The sequence below is a fragment of the Choloepus didactylus genome (assembly GCF_015220235.1).
Source record: "Choloepus didactylus isolate mChoDid1 chromosome Y unlocalized genomic scaffold, mChoDid1.pri SUPER_Y_unloc1, whole genome shotgun sequence".
Lineage (NCBI taxonomy): Eukaryota > Metazoa > Chordata > Mammalia > Pilosa > Megalonychidae > Choloepus > Choloepus didactylus.
Genome location: NW_023637624.1, coordinates 2,455,380 through 2,477,115, shown reverse-complemented (window position 1 = coordinate 2,477,115; position 21,736 = coordinate 2,455,380). Strand labels below are relative to the sequence as shown.

General features: G+C 38.6%; 1 protein-coding gene across 1 annotated transcript in view; it reads right to left on the bottom strand.

Moving 5' to 3' along the window:
* The window catches only part of CCNB3 (cyclin B3), a 66,669-nt gene extending 49,131 nt beyond the window's left edge, over nucleotides 1-17,538 (bottom strand). The window contains 3 exon segments of the mRNA XM_037824677.1: nucleotides 1,592-1,719; nucleotides 15,384-15,470; nucleotides 17,443-17,538. Coding sequence (XP_037680605.1) covers nucleotides 1,592-1,719; nucleotides 15,384-15,470; nucleotides 17,443-17,538 — 311 coding nt within the window.
* Between the last annotated feature and the right edge of the window lie 4,198 nt (nucleotides 17,539-21,736).

Sequence of the window (21,736 nt, the reverse complement as noted above, 5' to 3'; positions counted from 1 at the left end):
TACACCATATATCAATAGAATAAAAAAACAAAACCCACATGATTATCCCAAAAGACCCAGAAAAAGCATTTGACAAAAACCAACACCCTTTCATGGTATAAACATGAAATAGAAAGAATAGAAACCTCAACCTGATATAGGGCATCTACAAAAAATCCAAAGCTAACATAATAATTAATGGTAAAAGACTAGATGCTCTTCCCCTAAGATCGGGAACAATTCAAGGATGGCTACCCTTAACCACCTCTATTCAACATTGTACTGGAGATTCTATCGAAGGTAATTAGGCAAGAAAATTAAATGAAAGTCATCCATATCAGGAAGGAAGAAGTAAAACTACATTCGCAGATTGCATGTTCTTATATATAGAAAATCCTAAGGAATCCACACAAAAACTGTTAGAACTAATAAGTTCAGCAAGGTTGCAGGATACAAGATCAATACACAAAAATCAATTGTATTTCTAGACTTGCAATGAACAGTCTGAAAATGAAAATAAGAAAACTATTCCATTTACAATAATGTCAGAAAGAATAAAATACTTAGGAATAAACTTAACAAAAGGAGTGTAAAATTATACTCTGAAAGCTACAAAACAATGCTGAAAGAAATTAAAGAAACACTAAATAAATGGAAAAACATCCCATGTACATGGATTGGAATACTTCATATTGTTAGGATGGCAATACTCCCTAAATCGATCTACAGATTCAAGGCAATTTCTGTAAGAATCCCAGCTGGCTTATTCACAGAAATTGACAATCTGATTCTAACATTTATATGGAATTGTAAGGGGCCCTGACTTCAAAACTTACTGCAAAGCTATAGTAATCAAAACAACATGGTTCTGGCATAATGATAGAATACAGAGCAATGGAATAAAATTTAGAGTCCAGAAATAAATCCTCACATTTAGGGTCAACTGAGTTTCAACAAGGATGCTAAGACAATTAAGTAGAGAAATAATAGTGTTTTCAATGATAACAATTAAGTAGAAAAGAATAGTGTTTCAACGGTGTCAGTTAGATACCCCCATGCAAAATAATGAAGTTTTACTGCCACCTAATACAAAGTACAAAAATTAACTCAAAATGGATCAAAGATTTATATGTAAGAGCAGTAACCATAAAACTCTTAGAAGAAAACATCCTGTACCCTTTGATTTAGCAACAGTTTCTTAGATATGACACCAAAAGCACAAGCAATAAAGCACAAGCAGATGGACCAATGACCAGCCAGCTACTCAAGATCCCCTAAAATGTTAAGCTGCCCCCACATCCCCAAGCACAGACTAGCTCAAACAGGGACTGAATTGCTAAAAGGGAGAAGAGATGAGCACAAGGTCTTTTATCAAATTTCCTAACAACAACAGGTCTTTCAATAAGTACACAACCTTGAAAAAAAAGAGAAAGGAGGCTTGTAATTCTTCAGCAATCACATCTGGGCCCACATGAGCACCCAGGGTTAAGGTGGTAGTCACCAGTATGGCTCACTAAACATGCTCTCAATGGGGACAAAAGGAGGTCAAAGGGATGTCACACTTTCCCTTTTACCATCTAAAACAATGCTACCTGAAGCCCCTCTTACTCACCTTTTTATATTCATCTCATTATTTTTAGCCAGCCCAAGAGCAGTTGTGTTTTTGTTTACCTTCTTGGAAGCATCTTTAACATCCTTATTGGCCTCCTTCTTGGGCTGGGCAAGTTGACTTTGAGAAGCCTACAAAAAAGGCAGAGGAAAAGGTGGTGAAATGAAGAGAAGCACAAATTATTCGACAGGTAGCTCTTACAGGAACATCCTGACTTATGGGGACGTAACAGCCTGTTTGGGTGTCCCCAGAATGATAATTAAAATATCTCACAACTAGTATGGCACTGATGCCAGCCAATCACAGTGGAAGCTAGAAGCAAACAATCAGTACAATAGTATAGGCGCATATTGGCTAAATAGCAACTCTAAGTATTCCCAAGGGAAATAGGGTGTAGTTTTGATCTCCATGTTAGGCATAATAGCTGGCAAATAATTGAAAAGATGTTTTGTTAACATCACATTTCACTTTGACCCCAAAAGATGTTGAGAGGATAGGGGAGAAGCAATATAACTACCTTTGCCATCATAGTATGCCAAGCTCAGTTAGCTTTTCAGGGTAAACCTTTAACACAACAACACTACCTGTGATACATCTATCCCATCTCATTGAGTAACAGTTTCTGCAGTATTTATTTAATGTGAGATTCTGGGGAGCTCCACCACAGATTCTCATTGTGACCAATTCTATTAATGAGTAGGAGAGATCTTGAGGCTGTGAATAACATTTAAAGGTTATGGTTTTAAAATGAAACAAAATAACTAAATTCTTATTCCAAATAAATAACATAACAACACTACAGGAAAAGATAAAATGTTAGGGAAGAGAAAAAGAACTAATCCAAGTAACTTATAAACACAGTATTTGACTATGTGGTCTCAAACTATACATCCTCAGTGTGTGTGTGGGGGGGGGGGTAGGAAGAGGGGAATGTCGCAAACAAATCTTGAACTCTTTCTAGCAGGTTTGTCTATTCTAGTGATGTGGGTGAAGTAATTTTGAAATTATTTTAGATGTATTATAGCACTGAGTAAATGTGTTGATGTCCTTGGGAACCAGGGTTCTCACTGAGGAAAAACGAATGTACAGATATGGATTAGGGAATACAAGGAAGAACTCTGTATATCAGAAGTGGAGCTGTGCAAACTCATGATTCCTTAAATAGGTATATATATGTATATATGCATGTTTTAAGTACACATGTGTGCATGTGTGTACATAATGCAGATATTCCATAGCTCTGTCTGCTGAAAAGGCAAAAAAGCAATGACACCCCACCCAATAGCAATGAGCATACCTAGCATCCATACCTTGGTCTCTACTACCATTCTCTGCTAAAAGGAACCAGAACTCTTTGGAGAAATGGTTTACTCCAGGGCAGGGACAGAGTAGGTACAAGATGTACCCTACCACCTGGAATATCCTGTTATTCTGGGAAAAAAATGCTCAAGAAATTATGAGAGCATGTTACAAGGATACAGTAGTCAGGTTGAAGGGATGCCTATTGGCCAAATTTGGGACAATTTGAGCACCAAAATAATTAAGTAATAATAAATAATAAATCATGTAAAATAGAATTCATGAGTCCATATCAAAAATAAATAAACAAATGGGGGAGAAGGGAAGGCTTGTATTCATAGTAGAATGCCAAGTGCAGACCAGTGAATGTGCAGTGAGTGCCAGAGTTGGAAAAAACATCATAAAGATTAGGTTTTAAAAGGGGGATGTGAAAGGAAATGAAATAAGCTTCAGTGGCAGAGAGATTCCAAAAGGAGCCGAGAGGTCACTCTGGTGGGCACTATTATGCACCCTTTAGACAACCCTTTTTAGGTTCTAAAGAATTGGGGTAGCTGGTGGTGGATACCTGAAACTATCAAACTACAACCCAGAACCCATGAATCTCGAAGACAGTTGTATAAAAATGTAGCTTATGAGGGGTGACAATGGGATTGGGAAAGCCATAAGGACCACACTCCACTTTGTCTAGTTTATGGATGGATGAGTAGAAAAATAGGGGAAGGAAACAAACAGACAAAGGTACCCAGTGTTCTTTTTTAATTCAATTGCTCTTTTTCACTCTAATTATTATTCTTGTTATTTTTGTGTGTGTACTAATGAAGGTGTCAGGGATTGATTTAGGTGATGAATGTACAACTATGTAATGGTACTGTAAACAATAGAAAGTACGATTTGTTTTGTATGACTGTGTGATATGTGAATATATCTCAATAAAATGAAGATTTGAAAAAAAAAGAACAAAGGGGGAAAACAGCAACTTTATGGTGATGAGACCCTACACCCCCTACCCACTGGACGGCAGCGGGAAAGGCTGACATCCAGGCCTCCCGCTAGATGCACGGAGGAGGACACGACACGTGGTATTCTCCGGGACACGCGCAACCTGCAAGTGATTGTTAGGAATCAAGCCCCACTGAGACCGTTCCAAAAAATAACCCATTGGTACTCTTCATCAATCACTCCAGATTGAAGGACACGAAGGAGACATGACAACTAAGTATAGCAGGTGACCTTGGAGCACAAAACAAACATGAGTGGGACAGCCGGAGCCATTTGAATAATATCCATAGATTACATCATGTATCCTGTTAATTTCTTGACATTCATAACTGTCCTGTTGGTTGTGTAAAGTGCTAATATCTCAATGAAGGGTATATGGGAGTTCTTTGCACTAGTTTTGAGACATTTTTATATTGTCTGAAATCCTTTCAAAGTGAAAAGTAAAAAGAGATTATAAAAAGTAAAAAAAAAAAAAAAAGATTAGGTTTGTCCAAGCAAAAAATTATCAATGGAAGCTGAATCTAAGTGACATTTTGATGAAAAGTAGGCTATTTTCAGGCTTTTAGATCGTGTCCCACAGACTGCTTATTACTTGCAAAAGAAAAAAAGGTAACTATATTTTCAGGCATTTAGATCATGTCCCACAGACTGCTTATTACTTGCAAAAGAAAGAAAGGTAATTACATAGTGGAGAAACCAAGCAATATCTTAACCAGGTGATCAAAATTAACATCTCCAATGAGGGAAGATGGACATCTGTGCCTCCAGACATGTTACCCTGAGAAGGACAGAATATCATCTATGCAATATTCCAGACAATGTATATTATCAGTGTAATCATGAGAAGACATCACATAAACCAAAAATGAGGAATATTCTATTAAAAGGGAGGAGGGTTATGACAGGACTGTATTCTTCAACAATGACAATGTCATAAAAAGAAACAAGAAAAAGCTATGAACATGTGCCAGATTAAAAGAGGCTAAAAAGACAAAGTTAACTAAGTATATTTGACCCTTGACTGAACCCTTTACTAGAGGGGGGAAAATTCTATAAAGGACATCATAAACTCAACTGACAAAATTGGAATATGGATGGCAGATTACATAAAAAATGCTGCATAAATGCAAATTCATGAAGTTGATAACTACACAATGGATATATGGGATACTTTTCATATTCTTAGGAAATATGCACTGAATTATTTACCAGTAAAGGGCCATGATGTATATAAGCAAATGATAGAGTAAATGGGATAAAATGTTAAAATGTGAATTTAGGTAAAGGGCATATGGAGGCTCTTTGTACTACTTTTACCTTTGCACCTTTTTTTAAATTTTAAGGTATTTCCAAATGAAATGAAAAAAAACATTATGCCTTTGTATCATACCATAATAGGCAATGACAATCCAATAGGGAATTCTGCCTTAGGACCACAAGTTGTCTACCTCTGCTCTTCAAAAAGTTTGGCAGAGTCTTCCTAAAGTTTTACAGACTGTTTATATGTGCAGTTGAGATTCAAATGGGCAAATAAGTGCATTCTTGGCAGAAGAGTGGTAGACACCCTTAACCACCAAGGTAAAACACTCTGCTTGTCATTTGTATAGATTCAGAGCCCTGATATTTTCATATGTAAGCTCAAAGGGACCTTTAACTCTATTTCCCCATAATTATGTCACCAAAAACAGGATAATAGAGATGACAATCCTAACAACATAAAACCATTTAAATAAACATGGATATAGGCCTTATCTCCTTGGCTACTGGCTCAGGACCTTCCCATGCTGGAATGATAAAATAGGGGGAAAGAAAAAAACACAGTAGATGAACTAATTAAAATAAACTTTTGGCAGGCCAGGACCTCACTATGGTGAATGTTGAGGAGAAGACAGATACGGAGGCATGGAGACCTATTAATACTGACTGGAAGAAACAAATCATCATATAAAGAAACCACAAAATTAAGAGAGAACAGATTCCTCAACCCTCAAATAGATGCGCTGAGACATCTGCAGAAATGTCCAACCCTAGGAATGGCTTAGGTATATCGTATTGATGGAACTTTCTTTGGAAAGCACCAAAGACCATTCAAGGTGACCAAAAATTAATCTTCAAAACTGGAATGCAAAAAGGAAATGGGATTTCTTAGCTACAGAAAAGCTAGAGGTAGAGGTATTGGCCAGGATACCTTGTTTTCCCTACCCTGGATAAGGATGTGACCTAACATGTTGAATTTGGTTAGAGAACCAGGCAGGTCTTGGGTATCTGCACATATTTCCTACTAATAGTGTAGTTCCTTTGTGTTTGTTCTTTCCAAGTGATGAGATAAACCTCATGAAAAAAAGGACTGATACATAGCAAGAAAGTAAGCAGCTTCTCATATGCTGTGAAACCTTACCTCATACAGTGTCACCATGCTCACATCAGGGACTTTGGGGGCTAAGGGAAGCTATGCTAAGATGGGCTGCATCTGCTCCTGATCTGTGTGGCTATCTTATTGCAGCTGAGTTTCTAGATCCTTGGTTAAATGTCATGAATGGACTCTAACCTTAAAGGTGTGTATGGAGGGGTCTCTTTCAACCAATCTATAGTAAGCCTGAAATGATGCAGAAAGCTATAACCTAATCACACATCTTGTAATTTGCATGGAGTAGAGACTATGATAGCAGGAAGGTGGTCACATAGCTTGAAGCAGGGATCCAAGGGAGGGAAATTTTCCAAAGCTTATCTAATATTGCGCAAGGGAATAAATGTTACATGGTAGATAAAAGAATTCTGGTAGCCACAGAAGTAAATGCTGTTGTGAAGGGTGAAATAGTTCACCAGGCTTCTCTGTAGCCTAGATGAAATAGAACTTAAAAACCAACATGAGGAGATTCAGGCAAGATGGTGGAGTGGTGAGGTGTGGGTTTTAGTTACTCCTCCGGGGCAGTAGGTAGAAAGCCAGGAACTGCATGAACCAGACACTGGAGAGCAATTTGACTTCAGGCATACTTTATACAACACTCACAAATGCACAGAACAGCTGAGATCAGCAAAATCTGTAAATTCTCGTGGCAAGGGGACCTGTGCCCCTCCCTGCCAGGCACAGTCCCATGGAAGGAGAGGCCATTGGTGCTGGAAACGAGGAGGGAAAACTACAGTTGTGGCTCTGATTGAAAACTCAGACTGCTGATCAAAAACTCCAAACATATATAGACTGAGACCAGAGAATCTGGGAGCAGTCAGCCCAGCAGCGAGGAGATAGGGCTACCAAAAACAGCAAAAAAAAAAAAAAAAAAAAAAAAACACAAAACACAGACATTTTAGAGTTTGCATGAACAAAATATGGAGAAGGGCAGGTCTCAAACAGAATCAGACACATATGCAAATCCAGAGGGTGAGGACCCTTGTCTGAAGAGCAGGTTTCTCTGCTTTCTTGATTCTTCCTTAATGGCCCTAATCTTCTTGTCTCTTAGCATTTCAATAGCCCATTAGATCTGCAAGGAGGCCTTTTTTTCTTTTTTTTTTTAATCTTTGTCTCCTTTTCTAAAACAATTACTCTAAGAAGTCTATTACAGAAAGCCTCAAAGACCTGCAATTTGGACCCAGGCAAGAGCAGAGCTAAGATAGCTCTGAGAGTCAAAGGAGTAAGTCTAGTTGGTGAGAAAATTTGCTAAATACCATAACTTCCCAAGAAAAGGGGGCATCCCCTTACAGCCATCTTCCTGGCAGACTGGGAACACTCCTGCCTGGTGCCAGCGCCACAGCCCAGAGCTGCCCCAAACAACCGAGTGTGATGGGAAGTGTTTCCAGCAACACGCACATATGCCACAATATCTGACATGGACAACAACCTTTCACGAACCCGCAGCTAATTGTCCCAGAGCTGGGAAGGCAGAGCTGTGTGAAAAGGAGGAAATTAACAATCCCCATTCAGCCATCCTTTCAGCAGGTTGGGAATGCCCCTACATGGCCCTGCAGCCCAGAATTTCCCTTGGGGGATGGAGCTCACCTGTGATGTAGCATAGTCTTCCCTCAGCAGAGGCCCTAGGAGGGCATAGCTTGGAAGAGGAACCCACTTAAGTCCCAGGGACTATATGCCAATACCAAGGACTTATGGGTCAGTGGCAGAGACAATCTGTGGCAAGACTGAACCAAAGGATTAGACTATTGCAACAGCTTTAAATCTCCAGGAACACCTGGGAGATTTGATTATTAAAGCCGCTCTCACTTCCTAGCCACTCAGACACATGCCCCACCTTCAGGGCTGGCAGCACCAACTACACACGCAAACCTGGTGCACCAGTTGGACCCCCAGAAGACTCAGACCCCCACTCACCATAAAGACAAAGTTGGGGAGAACTGGCTTGATGGGAATAGGTGGCTCATGGATGCCATCTGCTGGTTAGTTAGAGAAAGTGTACACCAACAAGCTATAGATCTGAAAATTAGAGATAAGTACTTGAATCAGTCTACATATCCTAAAAGAACCCTATCAAGTTAAGCAAATGCCAATAGGCCAAAAACAACAGAAAATTTTAAAGCATATGAAAAAAACAGATGATATGGATAACCCAAACCCAAACACCCAAATCAAAAGATCAGAGTAGACACAGTACTTGGAGCAATTAATCAAATAACTAAAGACCAACAATGAGAGCATGGCATCAGATATAAATGACATGAAGAAGACCCTAGAAGAGCATAAAGAAGAAATTGCAAGAGTAAATTAAAAAAACAATCTTATGGAAATAAAAGGAACTGTCAACCAAATTAAAAAGATTCTGAATACTCATAGTACAAGACTAGAGGAAACCAAACAACGAATCACTGACCTTGAGGACAACAGAATGGAAAATGAAAGAACAAATGAAAGAATGGGGAAAAATAAAAAAAAATCAAAATGGACCTCAGGGATATGATAGATAATATAAAACCTCCAAATATAAGACTCATTGGTGTTCCAAAAGGGGAAGACAAGGGTAAAGGTCTAAGAAGAGTATTCAAACAAATTGTTGGGGAAAACTTCCCAAACCTTCTAAACAACATAAATACACAATACATAAATGCACAACATACTCCAAATAGAATAAATCCAATTAAACCCACTCCAAGACATATTCTGATCAGATTGTCAAATACTGAAGAGAAGGAGCAAGTTCTGAAGGTAGCAAGAGAAAAGCAATTCACCACACACAAAGGAAACAACATGAGACTAAGTAGTGACCACTCAGCAGCCACCATGGAGGCAAGAAGGCAATAGCATGACACATTTAAAATCCTGAGAGACAAAAATTGCTAACCAAGGCTTCTTTATCCAGCAAAGCACTCCTTCAAATTTGAGGGAGAGCTTAAATTTTTCACAGACAAACAAATGCTAAAAGAATTTGGTAACAAAAGACCTGCCCTACATGAGATACTAAAGTGAGCCCTACAGACAGAGAAACAAACAAACGAGAGAGAGAGATGGAGAAAGGTTCAGTACTAAAGAGATTCAGTATGGGTACATTAAAGGACATTAAGAGAGAGAGGGGAAAAATATACCCAACAAACATAAACCAAAGGACAGGATGGCTGATTCAAGAAATGCCTTCACAGTTCTAACATTGAACATAAATGGATTAAACTCCCCAATTAAAAGACACAGATTGGCAAAATGGATCAAAAAATATGAACCATCAATATGTTGCATACAAGAGACTCATATTAAACACAGGGACACAAAGAAATTGAAAGACAAAAGGATAGAAAAAATATTTCATGCAAGCTACAGCCAAAAGAAAGCAGGAATAGCAATACTAATCTCTGAGAAATAGACTCTAAATGCAAGGATGTTATAAGAGACAAAGAAGGCTACTACATACTAATAAAAGGGGCAATTCAGAAAGAAGAAATAACAATCATAGATGTTTATGTACCCAATCAAGGTGCCACAAAATACATGAGACAAACACTGGCAAAACTAAAGGAAGCAAATGATATTTCCACAATAAGTGTGGGAGACTTCAACACATTACTCTCTCCTATACATAGATCAACCAGATAGAAGACCAATAAGGAAACTGAAAACCTCAACAATCTGATAGATGAATTTGATTTAACAGAAATATATAGAACATTACATCCCAAGGCACCAGGATACATATTCTTCTCTAGAGCTCATGGAACTTTCTCCAGAATAGATCATAGGCTGGGACATAAAACAAGCCTCAATAAATTTTAAAAAAATTGAAATTATTCAAAGCACATTCTCTGACCACAGTGAAATACAATTAGAAGTCAATAACCATCAGAGACTTGGAAAATTCACAAATACCTGGAGATAAAACAACACAATCCTAAATAATCAGTGTGTTCAAGAAGAAATAGCCAGAGGAATTGCTAAATATATAAAGATGAATGAAAATAAGAACACAACATATCAAAACCTATGGGATGCAGCAAAAGTGGTACTCAGGGGGAAATTTATAGCACTAAATGCATACATCAAAAAGGAAGAAAGAGCTAAAATCAAAGAACTAATGGAGCAACTGGAAAAGCTAGAAAATGAACAGCAGCCAATCCTAAACCAAGTAGAAGAAAAGAAATTACAAGGATTAAAGCAGAAATGACATAGAGAACAAAAAACAATAGAGAGAATAAATAACACCAAAAGTTGGTTCTTTAAGAAGATCAACAAGATTGACAGCCCCTAGCTAGAATGACAAAATCAAAAAGAGAGAAGACCCGTGTAAACAAAATAATGAATGAGAAAGGTGACATTAGTGCAGATCCCAAAGAAATAAAAAAAAAAATTATATGAGGTTACTATGAACAACTGTATGCCAACAAACTTGATAATGTAGAGGAAATGAACAATTTCCTGGAAACATATGAACAACCTAGACTGACCAGAGAAGAAATAGAAGACCTCAACCAACCCATCACAAGCAAAGAGATCCAATCAGTCATCAAAAAGCTTCCCACAAATAAATGCCCATGGCCAGATGGCTTCACAGGGGAATTCTACCAAACCTTCCAAAAAGAACTGACACCAATCTTACTTAAACTCTTTCAAAACATCAAAGAAAATGGAACACCACCTAACTCATTTTATGAAGCTAACATCAATGTAATACCAAAACCAGGCAAAGATGCTACAAAAAAGGAAAACTACAGGCCAATCACCTTAATGAGTATAAACACAAAAATTCTCAACAAAATACTTGCAAATCGAATCCAAAGACACATCAAAAAATCATACACCATGACCAAGTGGGGTTCATTCCAGGCATGGAAGTATGGTTCAACATAAGAAAATCAATCAATGTATTACAGCACATTAACAAATCAGAAGAGAAAAATCAAATGATCATCTCAATAGATGCTGAAAAAGCATGCAACAAAATCTAAAATCCCTTTTTGATAAAAACACTTCAAAAGGGAGAAATTGAAGGAAACTTCCTCAATATGATAAAGAGCATATATTAAAAACCCACAGCCTGCATAGTACTCAATGGTGAGAGACTGAAAGCCTTCCCTCTAAGATCAGGAATGAGATAAGGATGCCCGCTGTCACCACTGTTATTCAACATTGTGCTGGAAGTGCTAGCCAGGGCAATCCGGCAAGACAAAGAAATAAAAGGCATCCAAATTGGAAAGGAATTATTTGTAAATGATATGATCTTCTATCTGGAAAACCCTGAGAAATTGACGATACAGCTACTAGAGCTAATAGACAAATTTAGCAAAGCAGTGGGATACAAGATTAATGCACATAAGTCAGTTATGTTTCTATATGCTAGAAACGAACAAAGTGAAGAGACACTCAAGGAAAAGATACCGTTTTCAATAGCAACTAAAAAAATCAGGTACCTAGGAATAAACTTAACCAAAGATGTAAAAGACCTATACAGAGAAAACTACATAACTCTACTAAAAGAACTAGAAGGGGACCTTAAAAGATGGAAAAATATTCCATGTTCATGGATAAGAAGGCTAAATGTCATTAAGATATCAATTCTACCCAAACGCATCTACAGATTCAAGGCAATTCCAATCAAAATTCCAACAACCTACCTTGCAGACTTGGAAATGCGAGTTATCACATTTATTTGGGAAGGGAAGATGCCTTGAATTGCTAAAGATACTCTAAAAAACAAAAACAAAGTGGGAGGACTTACACTTCCTGAATTTGAAGCTTATTATAAAGCCACAGTTGTCAAAACAGCATGGTACTGGCACAAAGATAGACATATAGAACAATGGAATCGAACTGAGAATTTGGAGATAGACCCCCAGATCTATGGCCAACTGATCTTTGATAAGGCCCCCAAAGCCACTGAGCTGGGACATAACAGTCTTTTCAACAAATGGGGCTGGAAGAGTTGGATATTCATATTCAAAAGAATGAAGGAGGACCCCTACCTCACATCTAAACAAAAATTAACTCAAAGTGGATCAAAGATCTCAGTATAAAAGACAGTACTATAAAACTCCTAGAAGATAATGTAGGGAAATATCTTCAAGACCTTGTATTAGGTGGCCACTTCCTAGACCTTACACCCAAAGCATAAGTAACAAAAGAAAAAAATAGATAAAAGGGAACTCCTCAAGCTTAGAAGTTCCTGTACCTCAAAGGAATTTGTCAAAAAGGTGAAGCAGCAGCCAACTCAATGGAAAAAAAATTTTGGAAACCGTGTGTCTGGCAAAAGACTGATATCTTGCATATATAAAGAAATCCTACAACTCAATGACAATAGTACAGACAGCCCAATTATAAAATGCGCAAAAGATAAGAAAAGACGGTTCTCTGTAGAGGAAATACGAACGGTTAAGAAACACATGAAAAAATGTTCAGCTTCACTAGCTATTAGAGAGATGCAAATTAAGACCACAATGAGATAACAACTCACAGCAATTAGAATGCCTGCCATTAAATAAATAGGAAACTCAAATGCTGGAGAGGATGTGGAGAAATTGGAACTGTTATTCATTGTTCCATTGAATTCTATATCTAGACAGGAGGCCTGCAAAAATGGTACAGTCACTCTGGAAGTCAGTCTGGCAGTCCCTTAGAAAATTAGATACAGAGTTGCCCTTCAATCCAGCAATTGCACTTCTCACTACACACCCGTGAGATCTGAAAGCAGTGACGTGAACAGATATCTGCAAGCCAGTGTTCACAGCAGCATTATACACAATTGTCAAGAGACGGAAACAACCCAAATGTCCTTCAACAGATGAGTGGATAAATAAAATGTGGCATATACACACAATGGAATACTACGCGGCAGTAAGAAGGAATGAAGTTGTGAAACATGACAACATGGATGAACCTTGAAGACATAATGCTGAGCAAAATAAGCCAGGCACAAAAAGAGAAATATTATATGCTACCACTAATGTGAATGTTGAAAAATGTAAACTAAATGGTTTATAATGCAGCATGTAGGGGAACTAGCAATAGAGAGCAATTAATGAAGGGGGAACGATAACCCAATAAGAACAGATAAGCTATCGTGGGTAAATTTAATGTTCTGGGAATGCCCAGGAATGACTATGGTTTGTTAATTTCTGGTGGGTATGGTAGGAACAAGTTCACAGAAATGTTGCTATATTAGGTTATTTTCTTGGGGTAGAGTAGTAACATGTTGGAAGTAAAGTAGTTATTTTAGGTTAGTTGTCTTTTCCTTACTCCCTTGTTATGGTTTGTTCAAAATGTTTTTTATTGTATGTTTTTTTTTATTTTTTTCTGATATAGTTAATTATTTATTTAAAAAAGAATTAATTTTAAAAAAAATGAAAACAATATGCAGGGCCCCCCTGGGAGCTGGGGGAGAATGCAGGGGTGTTGGGCTTCCCCACCTCGATGGCTGCTGATGTTCTCACAGACATAGGGTACTGGGGGTTTGATGGATTGAGCCTTCTACCATGGGACTTGCCCTTGGGAAAACTGTTGCTGCAAAGGAGAGGCTAGGCCTGCCTATAATTGTGCCTAAGAGCCTCCTCCCGAATGCCTCTTTGTTGCTCAGATGTGGCCCCCTCTCTCTAACTAAGCCAACTTGGCAGGTGAAATCACTGCCCTCCCCCATTCATGGGATCTGACACCCAAGGGAGTGAATCTCCATGGCAATGTGGAATATGACTCCCAGGGAGGAATCTAGACCCAGCATCATGGGATGGAGAACATCTTGACCAAAAGGGGGATGTGAAAGGAAATGAAATAAGCTTCAGGGGCAGAGAGATTCCAAAAGGAGCTAAGAGGTCACTCTGGTGGGCACTCTTATGCACAATACAGATAACCCTTTTTAGGTTCTAATGAACTGGAATAGCTAGAAGTAAATACCTGAAACTATCAAACTACAACCCAGAACCCTTGAATCTTGAAGACGATTGTATAACAACATAGCTTATGAGGGGTGACAATGTGATTGGGAGAGCAATGTGGACCACATTCCCCTTTGTCTGGTTTTTGGATGGATAAGTAGAAAAATGGGGGAAAAAAGGGCACCCATTGCTTTTTTACTTTAATTGTTCTTTTTCACTTTAATATTTATTCTTATTATTTATGTCTGTGTGGTAATGAAAATGTTCAAAAATTAATTTTGGTGATGAACGCACAACTATATAATGGTACTGTGGACAACTGATTGTATGCTTTGTATAACTGCATGGTATGTGAATATTTCTCAATAAAATTGAATTTAAAAAGAAACCAACATGAGGCAAACTCCTAATCTGTAAAGTGGAGATAATCATGGTATCTATCTCATAAGGTTATACGTGGATTAAATGAATTAATACATGTAAAAGTATATATATGTAAAAGAGTGCCTGACACATGGTAAGGCCTCAGTAGGTATTAGTTATTACTATTTTCAAAGACCAAGATCTACCTTTGACCTGATTCTATATTCAATTGGCAACCTTCTAATTATTACTTCTGATTTTTGCTGGTACCTTAATGGTACCAGAGGGGAGGTGTCTTAAAAATGAACTGAAGAACTCTTGGTGAAAATTGAGTTTCTGGATCTTCATAGTTGAAGACCTATTCATGGAACTATGGCTATCAGTGGTCCTAAACCTCAGTGGGACATTTTTTATTGACACTATGACTGGGATGCTTCTGGAATTGAATGCTGGGAACCAGAAATACTAGTTGAGGTCAGTCCTACACAACAGAAAACTTGCCCTGGCTAAAATACCTACAATGCTTGAATTGAGAAACACTGCCCTAGACCACAATGATCTCAACAAAGTACTTACCTCTAAGGTCTAGGCAGCCAGCTGAGCCTCCTCTGGACTCTATCTAAATGCAATATGGCACAGTTCTCAGTTATCTGCAATTTCATATCTGATGATCACTCTGCTGCTTCCAGAAACCTCCACCAAATTCACCCATGTGCCAGTAGATTTGTCATTGATTCTAAATAAAATCTGCTCTCAGAATTCTAGAGAAGGTCAGGGTCTGATAAACTGAAAAGGTCCCTCAAGGAAAAGGTTATCTAACAGAGGACTATACTAGCATATTTACATTGGTGAGATCTTCAAAAGCTGATCTCTTTTTGAGTGTTCCCTGAGGTGAAGATGGAGATATCTTTGCTTGGTAATTCTCCTCCCTCTAAAAAAGTAAAAGAGGCAAATTAGTATATCCAGTTGTGAAGTCTCTTCAGGGGACTCAGGTCATTTTAGGTCATTCAGGGGAAGCTCCAGAATCTCCAAGAAACTAGGGAGTCATATAATAAATGCCATAAAACTACTTGTCTCATATTTATGGTTATCCTATCCAAGATTAACCTTCTCTCTACCACTCTTAGTCATTCTTTTAATATGGTAAATTAGTTCCATAATTTAACAAATATTTAAGCATCTCTTATGTTAAGTAATTGATTTAAGATATTCCCCAAAAAGGACAATAGCACATATATCTAAATACTAGCTCTGGATCAGCTCTTTACTGGCTGTTGATGCTGTACAAATCACTTAGTCACTAAGCCTCAATTTTCTTATCAGTAAATTTGGAATGACAACCTACCTTATTGATCTTTGAGGATCCAATAAAGGAATAGATGTGAAAAGTCTATATAAACTATAAAAGGACAGAAATACTATTTAAACTGCATATACTCCAATATGATTATAAACCTCAAGGGAGAATTTCATATATCAAAAACAGAGTTTGGTAGTCCAGATTTATCTCTAATTGTTAGGGTGTATAAAGGAGAGAGGGGAGAATATTTTGGGATAGAGGAGGCCTTATTTCTAGTCATTGTATATATACGCAGGCCTTACCCTATTCTCAATGGGTAGGAGCATCTCTACGGGGTTAGAGGTTAGGGAAAATCACACTGTAGGACTCTTCTACCCACTAACAGCTTTCATTTGGTGAAAGTCTCCTAAATCTCAGATATCCCTTATGCAATGAGAACAAACCCTCCCCCATCTATTTCAGGGAATTGTCAAGCAGAACACTGGGAAGAATCCATTTGCTTTGTTTTCTATCTATATCATGATCATTTAGTATATGGTACATAAAGTGACAAGAAACTTAGAGAATTGGATTCATAATACAATGGAACATTCCAGCACAGTAATCCTGGAAAAGCTGAGCGTAATTGCTTGTGTTTTCTAGTGAATTTGCTAAGAAACAACTAAACTATTAGTCTTTTATCAATTCATAATAATCCTTGTGGAAATAATAAGCAAAATACATGTTTTTCTCACAAATCAGATAAAAAATTGTTGGTCTGTTGTTCAAGTCCTACTTAATATCAGTGGTAGAAATAATCAGCCCAAAATAAAACTAACAGCTGAAATTTCACTCAAAATTTAGATGTGCAAAATGTGTCCCAAGGAAATTGGATTTGGTAAAAATAACTGCCATAAAGGAAAATTTACAATAGCAGAACTCTAAGCAGAAAATTTGATATGGAACAAACCTGATCAATATATCATATCTTTCTTGCCAAATTTACATGGGAACAAAAACATTTGGCCTCTCCATGAATATCATTTTAATAAAACAAAAATGAAAATGATTAGAAAATATGCTGAGAGAAAATCAGTCAAGGAAATTAAATTGGCCTAATGATGCTCCAGGAAACACTCTTGATGAAAACTCATCAGTGTTATTATAATTCTGATTAAAATGTGCCTGATGATGAACATAGACTATCTCAGGGTTGGAATGACAATGTCAACTATCCACAAGGTCAAAACAGCAGAGTCAAAAACTTGCTGATCTAATTTCATATTTTCCCCAGGATATACCATGCAGCTTCCTGGCAAGATGCCCAGAGCTTCTCAGAGAAAGTAAGAGTATAGCAGTGGATTGTTAATAAGTGCTGAGTTTTGTTTGGTTTTAAAGATTGTGGAGGGTGGCCTATAGTTTAGATGTGCATTTATGAAGAAAGAGAGCTCACACTTTCTCTCCAAATTCTAATTTGCTAGTATTCTCCAACTACTGTGACTGCCACCCCTTCCTGCTTTGTCAGATTAAACCACACACAAAGATTTAGGAGTGAGAATAGAGACTAAGCCAGCACAGGAAGAGACTATCCAAGACATCACTGAGAGTGACGGCTTGTGCTCACCTTTTCAGATTGGTCATGACCATTAAGTACAATTTTGCTGTACTGAGATTTCTTAGTTTCAGGTTTGGAGCTTCGGAGTGGGGGTAGCAGTGGCATCACCTACAGATTCAGCAGCGTTCTGCCCAAGGCACAACTGCAATCAGAAAGGGGCTCTTTAAAACACCTTTTACAAGAAATAGCACAGAATTCTCTGCAAACCCTTGAGATAAACCAGTCTCTCTATATCATCACTAAAAGAAAACTGACTTTAGCATCAGACAGATCTGAGTTCAAACGTTTCTAAGTGATTTAACTCACTGAGCTTCAGTTATCTCATCTATAAAAAGATAATTATACCTCTCTCTGCAGGGCATTGTTCAAATTAAATGAGATGCTCTATATAAAAGGACCACACAGTGCCTGCCATCCTCTATAGGCACTGAGATTGTGGCCTAACCCCTAATTTAGCCCTAGGAACACAGGGGACAAAATTACACGAGAGTTTTGCATTGAAAACAATCAAGAACATGACAGCTCATATAGTACTGGCCTCATATAGCACAGAGGCAAGCTGGTAGAGTTAATATTCTTTAAAAGCATGGGGCCCTAACAATAGCAATAATAATGACTCTACAGAGAAGACAAGAGAATGCACAGCACACACACATGTATACACTACAGCCTAAACAGTATTCAAAGGCTGCATTCAATCAGCAGAAATTTTAATTCAGTTCCAGATACCTGCTAGGGAAAAAAAAACAATTCAAAAGATGACATAACAGGGAAAGTAACTAAGTTATTGAAAATCATCTGACATAAGAACTTAACAGTCATCACAGCCCTTGGGAGTGCCCTACCTTCTCCCCATTCTGTCCTCCTCAAGGCTCTTTTAGATTGTGAGTCTTCGGTAGTTAGGATGCACTTACATGTTGTACAACAAATACCTTACTAGGAGGAATCAATTTTTTTAATACAAAAGAGACCCTTTCCATTCAGGCCCTTCCCACCCTACCTACATTTAATTTCAAAGTTCAACTTCACTTGACAAAGAAAAGACTCCCCAAAGATAGACCCTAAAGGCAGTGAAACAAATTTACCACTATGTATCAAGTACTTCCAGCAATGGAGATACAAACAAATAAATCATAGATCCTATCCTAAAAGTATTCACATGCATAATCCTAACATTAATATAAAAATGTGACAAATGCTTTAATAAAGGTAGATGCAGGATACTGTAGAAACGTCTGGAAATTCAGTAATCTTGTGAGGGATAGGCGGTCAAAGTAAGCTTCACAAAGAGGTAACATTTGCTCTAGATTTTAATGACAAACAGGTCCCCAAATAGACTAGGGAAGTTTCCAGGCAAAGAAAGCCTGAGTCCAGGCAGAGACAGGAACGTGAAGAGCATAACAAGTTCAGGAACATCCCAGTTGTCTGGAGTATGGAACATAAAGAATATGTTGAGGAGGGATTAGAAAGGAAGTGAAAGGCTAAGCTCTGGCCATGTTGGTAAGAAAGGGAAGCAGAGAAGACTGCAGCTTGAGGGAAATTTCAATAAAGGAGAAAGGCTGATTTCAGTTTTGCTTTATCTGGAGAAGTTTAACATTTTTCTAAGTGAGGAAAAGCAAGTACAAGTATGTGTCTTCACATTTATTAATTTAGTTGATCCTCACAACAAAACTGTGAGGGTAGACAGAGCAGGTACAATTCTCCCCATTTTAGAGCTCCAGATGGGTTAAGTGACTTACCACCCAGGATCACAAACTATTAAACAGCACAGGTCACACAGCTATTTCCATGGCACATTCTAAAATACCATGAAGTCTCTCCCATCACTCTAAGAAACATTACTAAACAGTCCAAGATCCAAAGAGATATACAGCAATGTGAGGAGGTAAAATAAGCATGGGCTTTGGACTCTGAGCAATTGGGATTCTGCACCAGCTGATTTAGCAACTCTGAGCCTCAGTTTCCTCCTCTGCAAAACAGCTATAATGCCACTTACTTGCAGAGAAGTTGTGCAGCTCAAATGCAAATTTGTATGTACAAAGGCTGATGCAAATCCCACCAAATCCAACCCTACTTTCAATCTCATCCCTCAAAACTCTGCCAATCAGCAATAAAGCTAAATTGGGTGCACCCAAGCTTAAGTGACTTGTATGAAAACTACTTACTCCACTATTATTCACACCTCACACAATTTTTTATGGATGATCAAAGGCTCATGCTATGAAAACTTTACCTACCAAAAGAGAAGGAATCTGGAGTCAATAAGTGAGAAAACTCTCAGCTGATGACATTACAGGTTAACCAAACCCCAAGGTCAAAGAAAATAAGGTTACTCAGATAATTATCATATACTACCTGTATTATCCTGAACATTAAGCACTTATTTTAGGGGATGCACACTGACTTGGGGAAACTAATTTTACTGCCCTTGGGGTAGGGGAGATTGACACCCTCAAACACATACTTTCATAAAACCCTCTGCGAAATACTTCCAGTTTCTACCTCTTACAGAACCCTGAGCCTTACTTGAGCAAGAAAATCAAAATTCTTCCCACTTTCAAGACTTTCCATTTCCCCTACACACACACTGACAGGAATTGAAGACCTTTTAGGGCATCTCAAGGCTGGTGCTGAGATCCAGACAGGGGCAGCGGAGCTAAGATGATCAAGATAATCTACAGGAAGTAGTAGCAGCTTCACTTTGTATATAAAGGCAGATTATAGAGAGAAAGGTACTGGAGAAGGAAGAGAGTATGGTGGCAATGAAGGCAGCACTGGGATGGAAGGAGGCCCAAGAGTCTAGTTCAGGTCCTGCTCCTGGTTGTCTGGGTAACACTGGGCAAATCCCCTTCCCTCTCTGGGTCTCAGTTTCCCTACCTAATAAAATGAAGCAACAGCACCAGAGCACCCTCACTATCCAAAATGTGGTCCATAGACCAGCAACATTAGCATCACCTGAGAGTTTGTCAGCAATTCAAAATCCCAGGCCCCAAATTAGGCATACAAAATCGGAATCTACAGGTTACCAACATCTCCAGGTGATTTATATGCACATTAAAGTTTAAGAAGCACTGTCTAGACTTCCTCCAACCTCTGACATTCTAGGATTCTAAGTGGACTAGAGCAAAGGGCGGTGGGAAAGCTGGAGCTGAAAGTAGTTTGGAGGCAGGGATGGGGATAGGAAAAAGTCAGTGATGATTAAAAAAAGAGAAAAAAAAGGCAGGGTGATAAAAAGGGGGAAAGGACAAATGTTTCCATCCTCCTCTCATATATTTCAACCTGTAGTTCAGATGACATCCTTCAACTAGCATTTCCTGACTTAATCATCTCTGATCCCTCAGCAGTTGTGGATGAAATCGGTCCTGTATTCATTTACACTTATGAAAAGAATTTTGTAAAGGTACTCTGATTCCAACACGTGGTCTGGTCACGCCATCTAAAGGCTTGAACCCAGCATCATCTTTATCTCACTCCCCAATAGACACTCCCTGCCCAACCTCCTACAGGGCTCACGCAGCACTGCTGAATGACAGAAGAATGAGACAAAAGGATTGTCGCAGGAACGCCTCCCATCTCGGCAAGAGAAGACAGCGTATACCAGGACCTGGTGCGATGCCCCAACACCAACCTGCAGGCGACAAAGCCGGACAGTAGAAGCCCGAAGGTGCCTACCTCACACGGAGATTAAGGATAGAGCAGGAAAGACCATGGATGCACCCCCAGACCAAGAGACGCCCCGGAAATAAATGGAGCTCCGTGTCGTGGCGATCCGTGTTGGTCAGTCTCAACCCAGCCTGTGCTCCTTCCAATGGACCCAGCAGTAGATTTTGAAAACTACAGCTTCAGGAGGAAGCGCAGTAGTGATTGGCCAGCAGAGGGCGGGGGAGGCCAATCAGCGTGCACAGCTGCTACTCGTGCTCGCTAGAGAGAGGCACAGATGGGCACTTTTAAATTGATTTCTGAGTGAATGGACTTCGCACTGGGGCGTGGTTTCGAATACTGGGTGTCTTTAAAGAAATGTTTTCATTTAAATAACCCTGCTGACGGATTGGGGAGATGGTTGTGCAGTATCGGTTCAAATCACTTAATACATTAATATTAAAAATCCCTTATAGAGACAAACGTTAACTTCTGCAACCTTCAAAAATGGCCCTGTGAGGGAAACAGGTTAGAAATTATTCTATTTTATGGATGCAAACCTGAAATACAGAGAGCTAATATGAGCTAACATTAATTCAGCATCAGCTCTGTGCTAATTTCTGTACATTTTTTATCCTTTTAAATCCTCCCCAATATGGTAGGT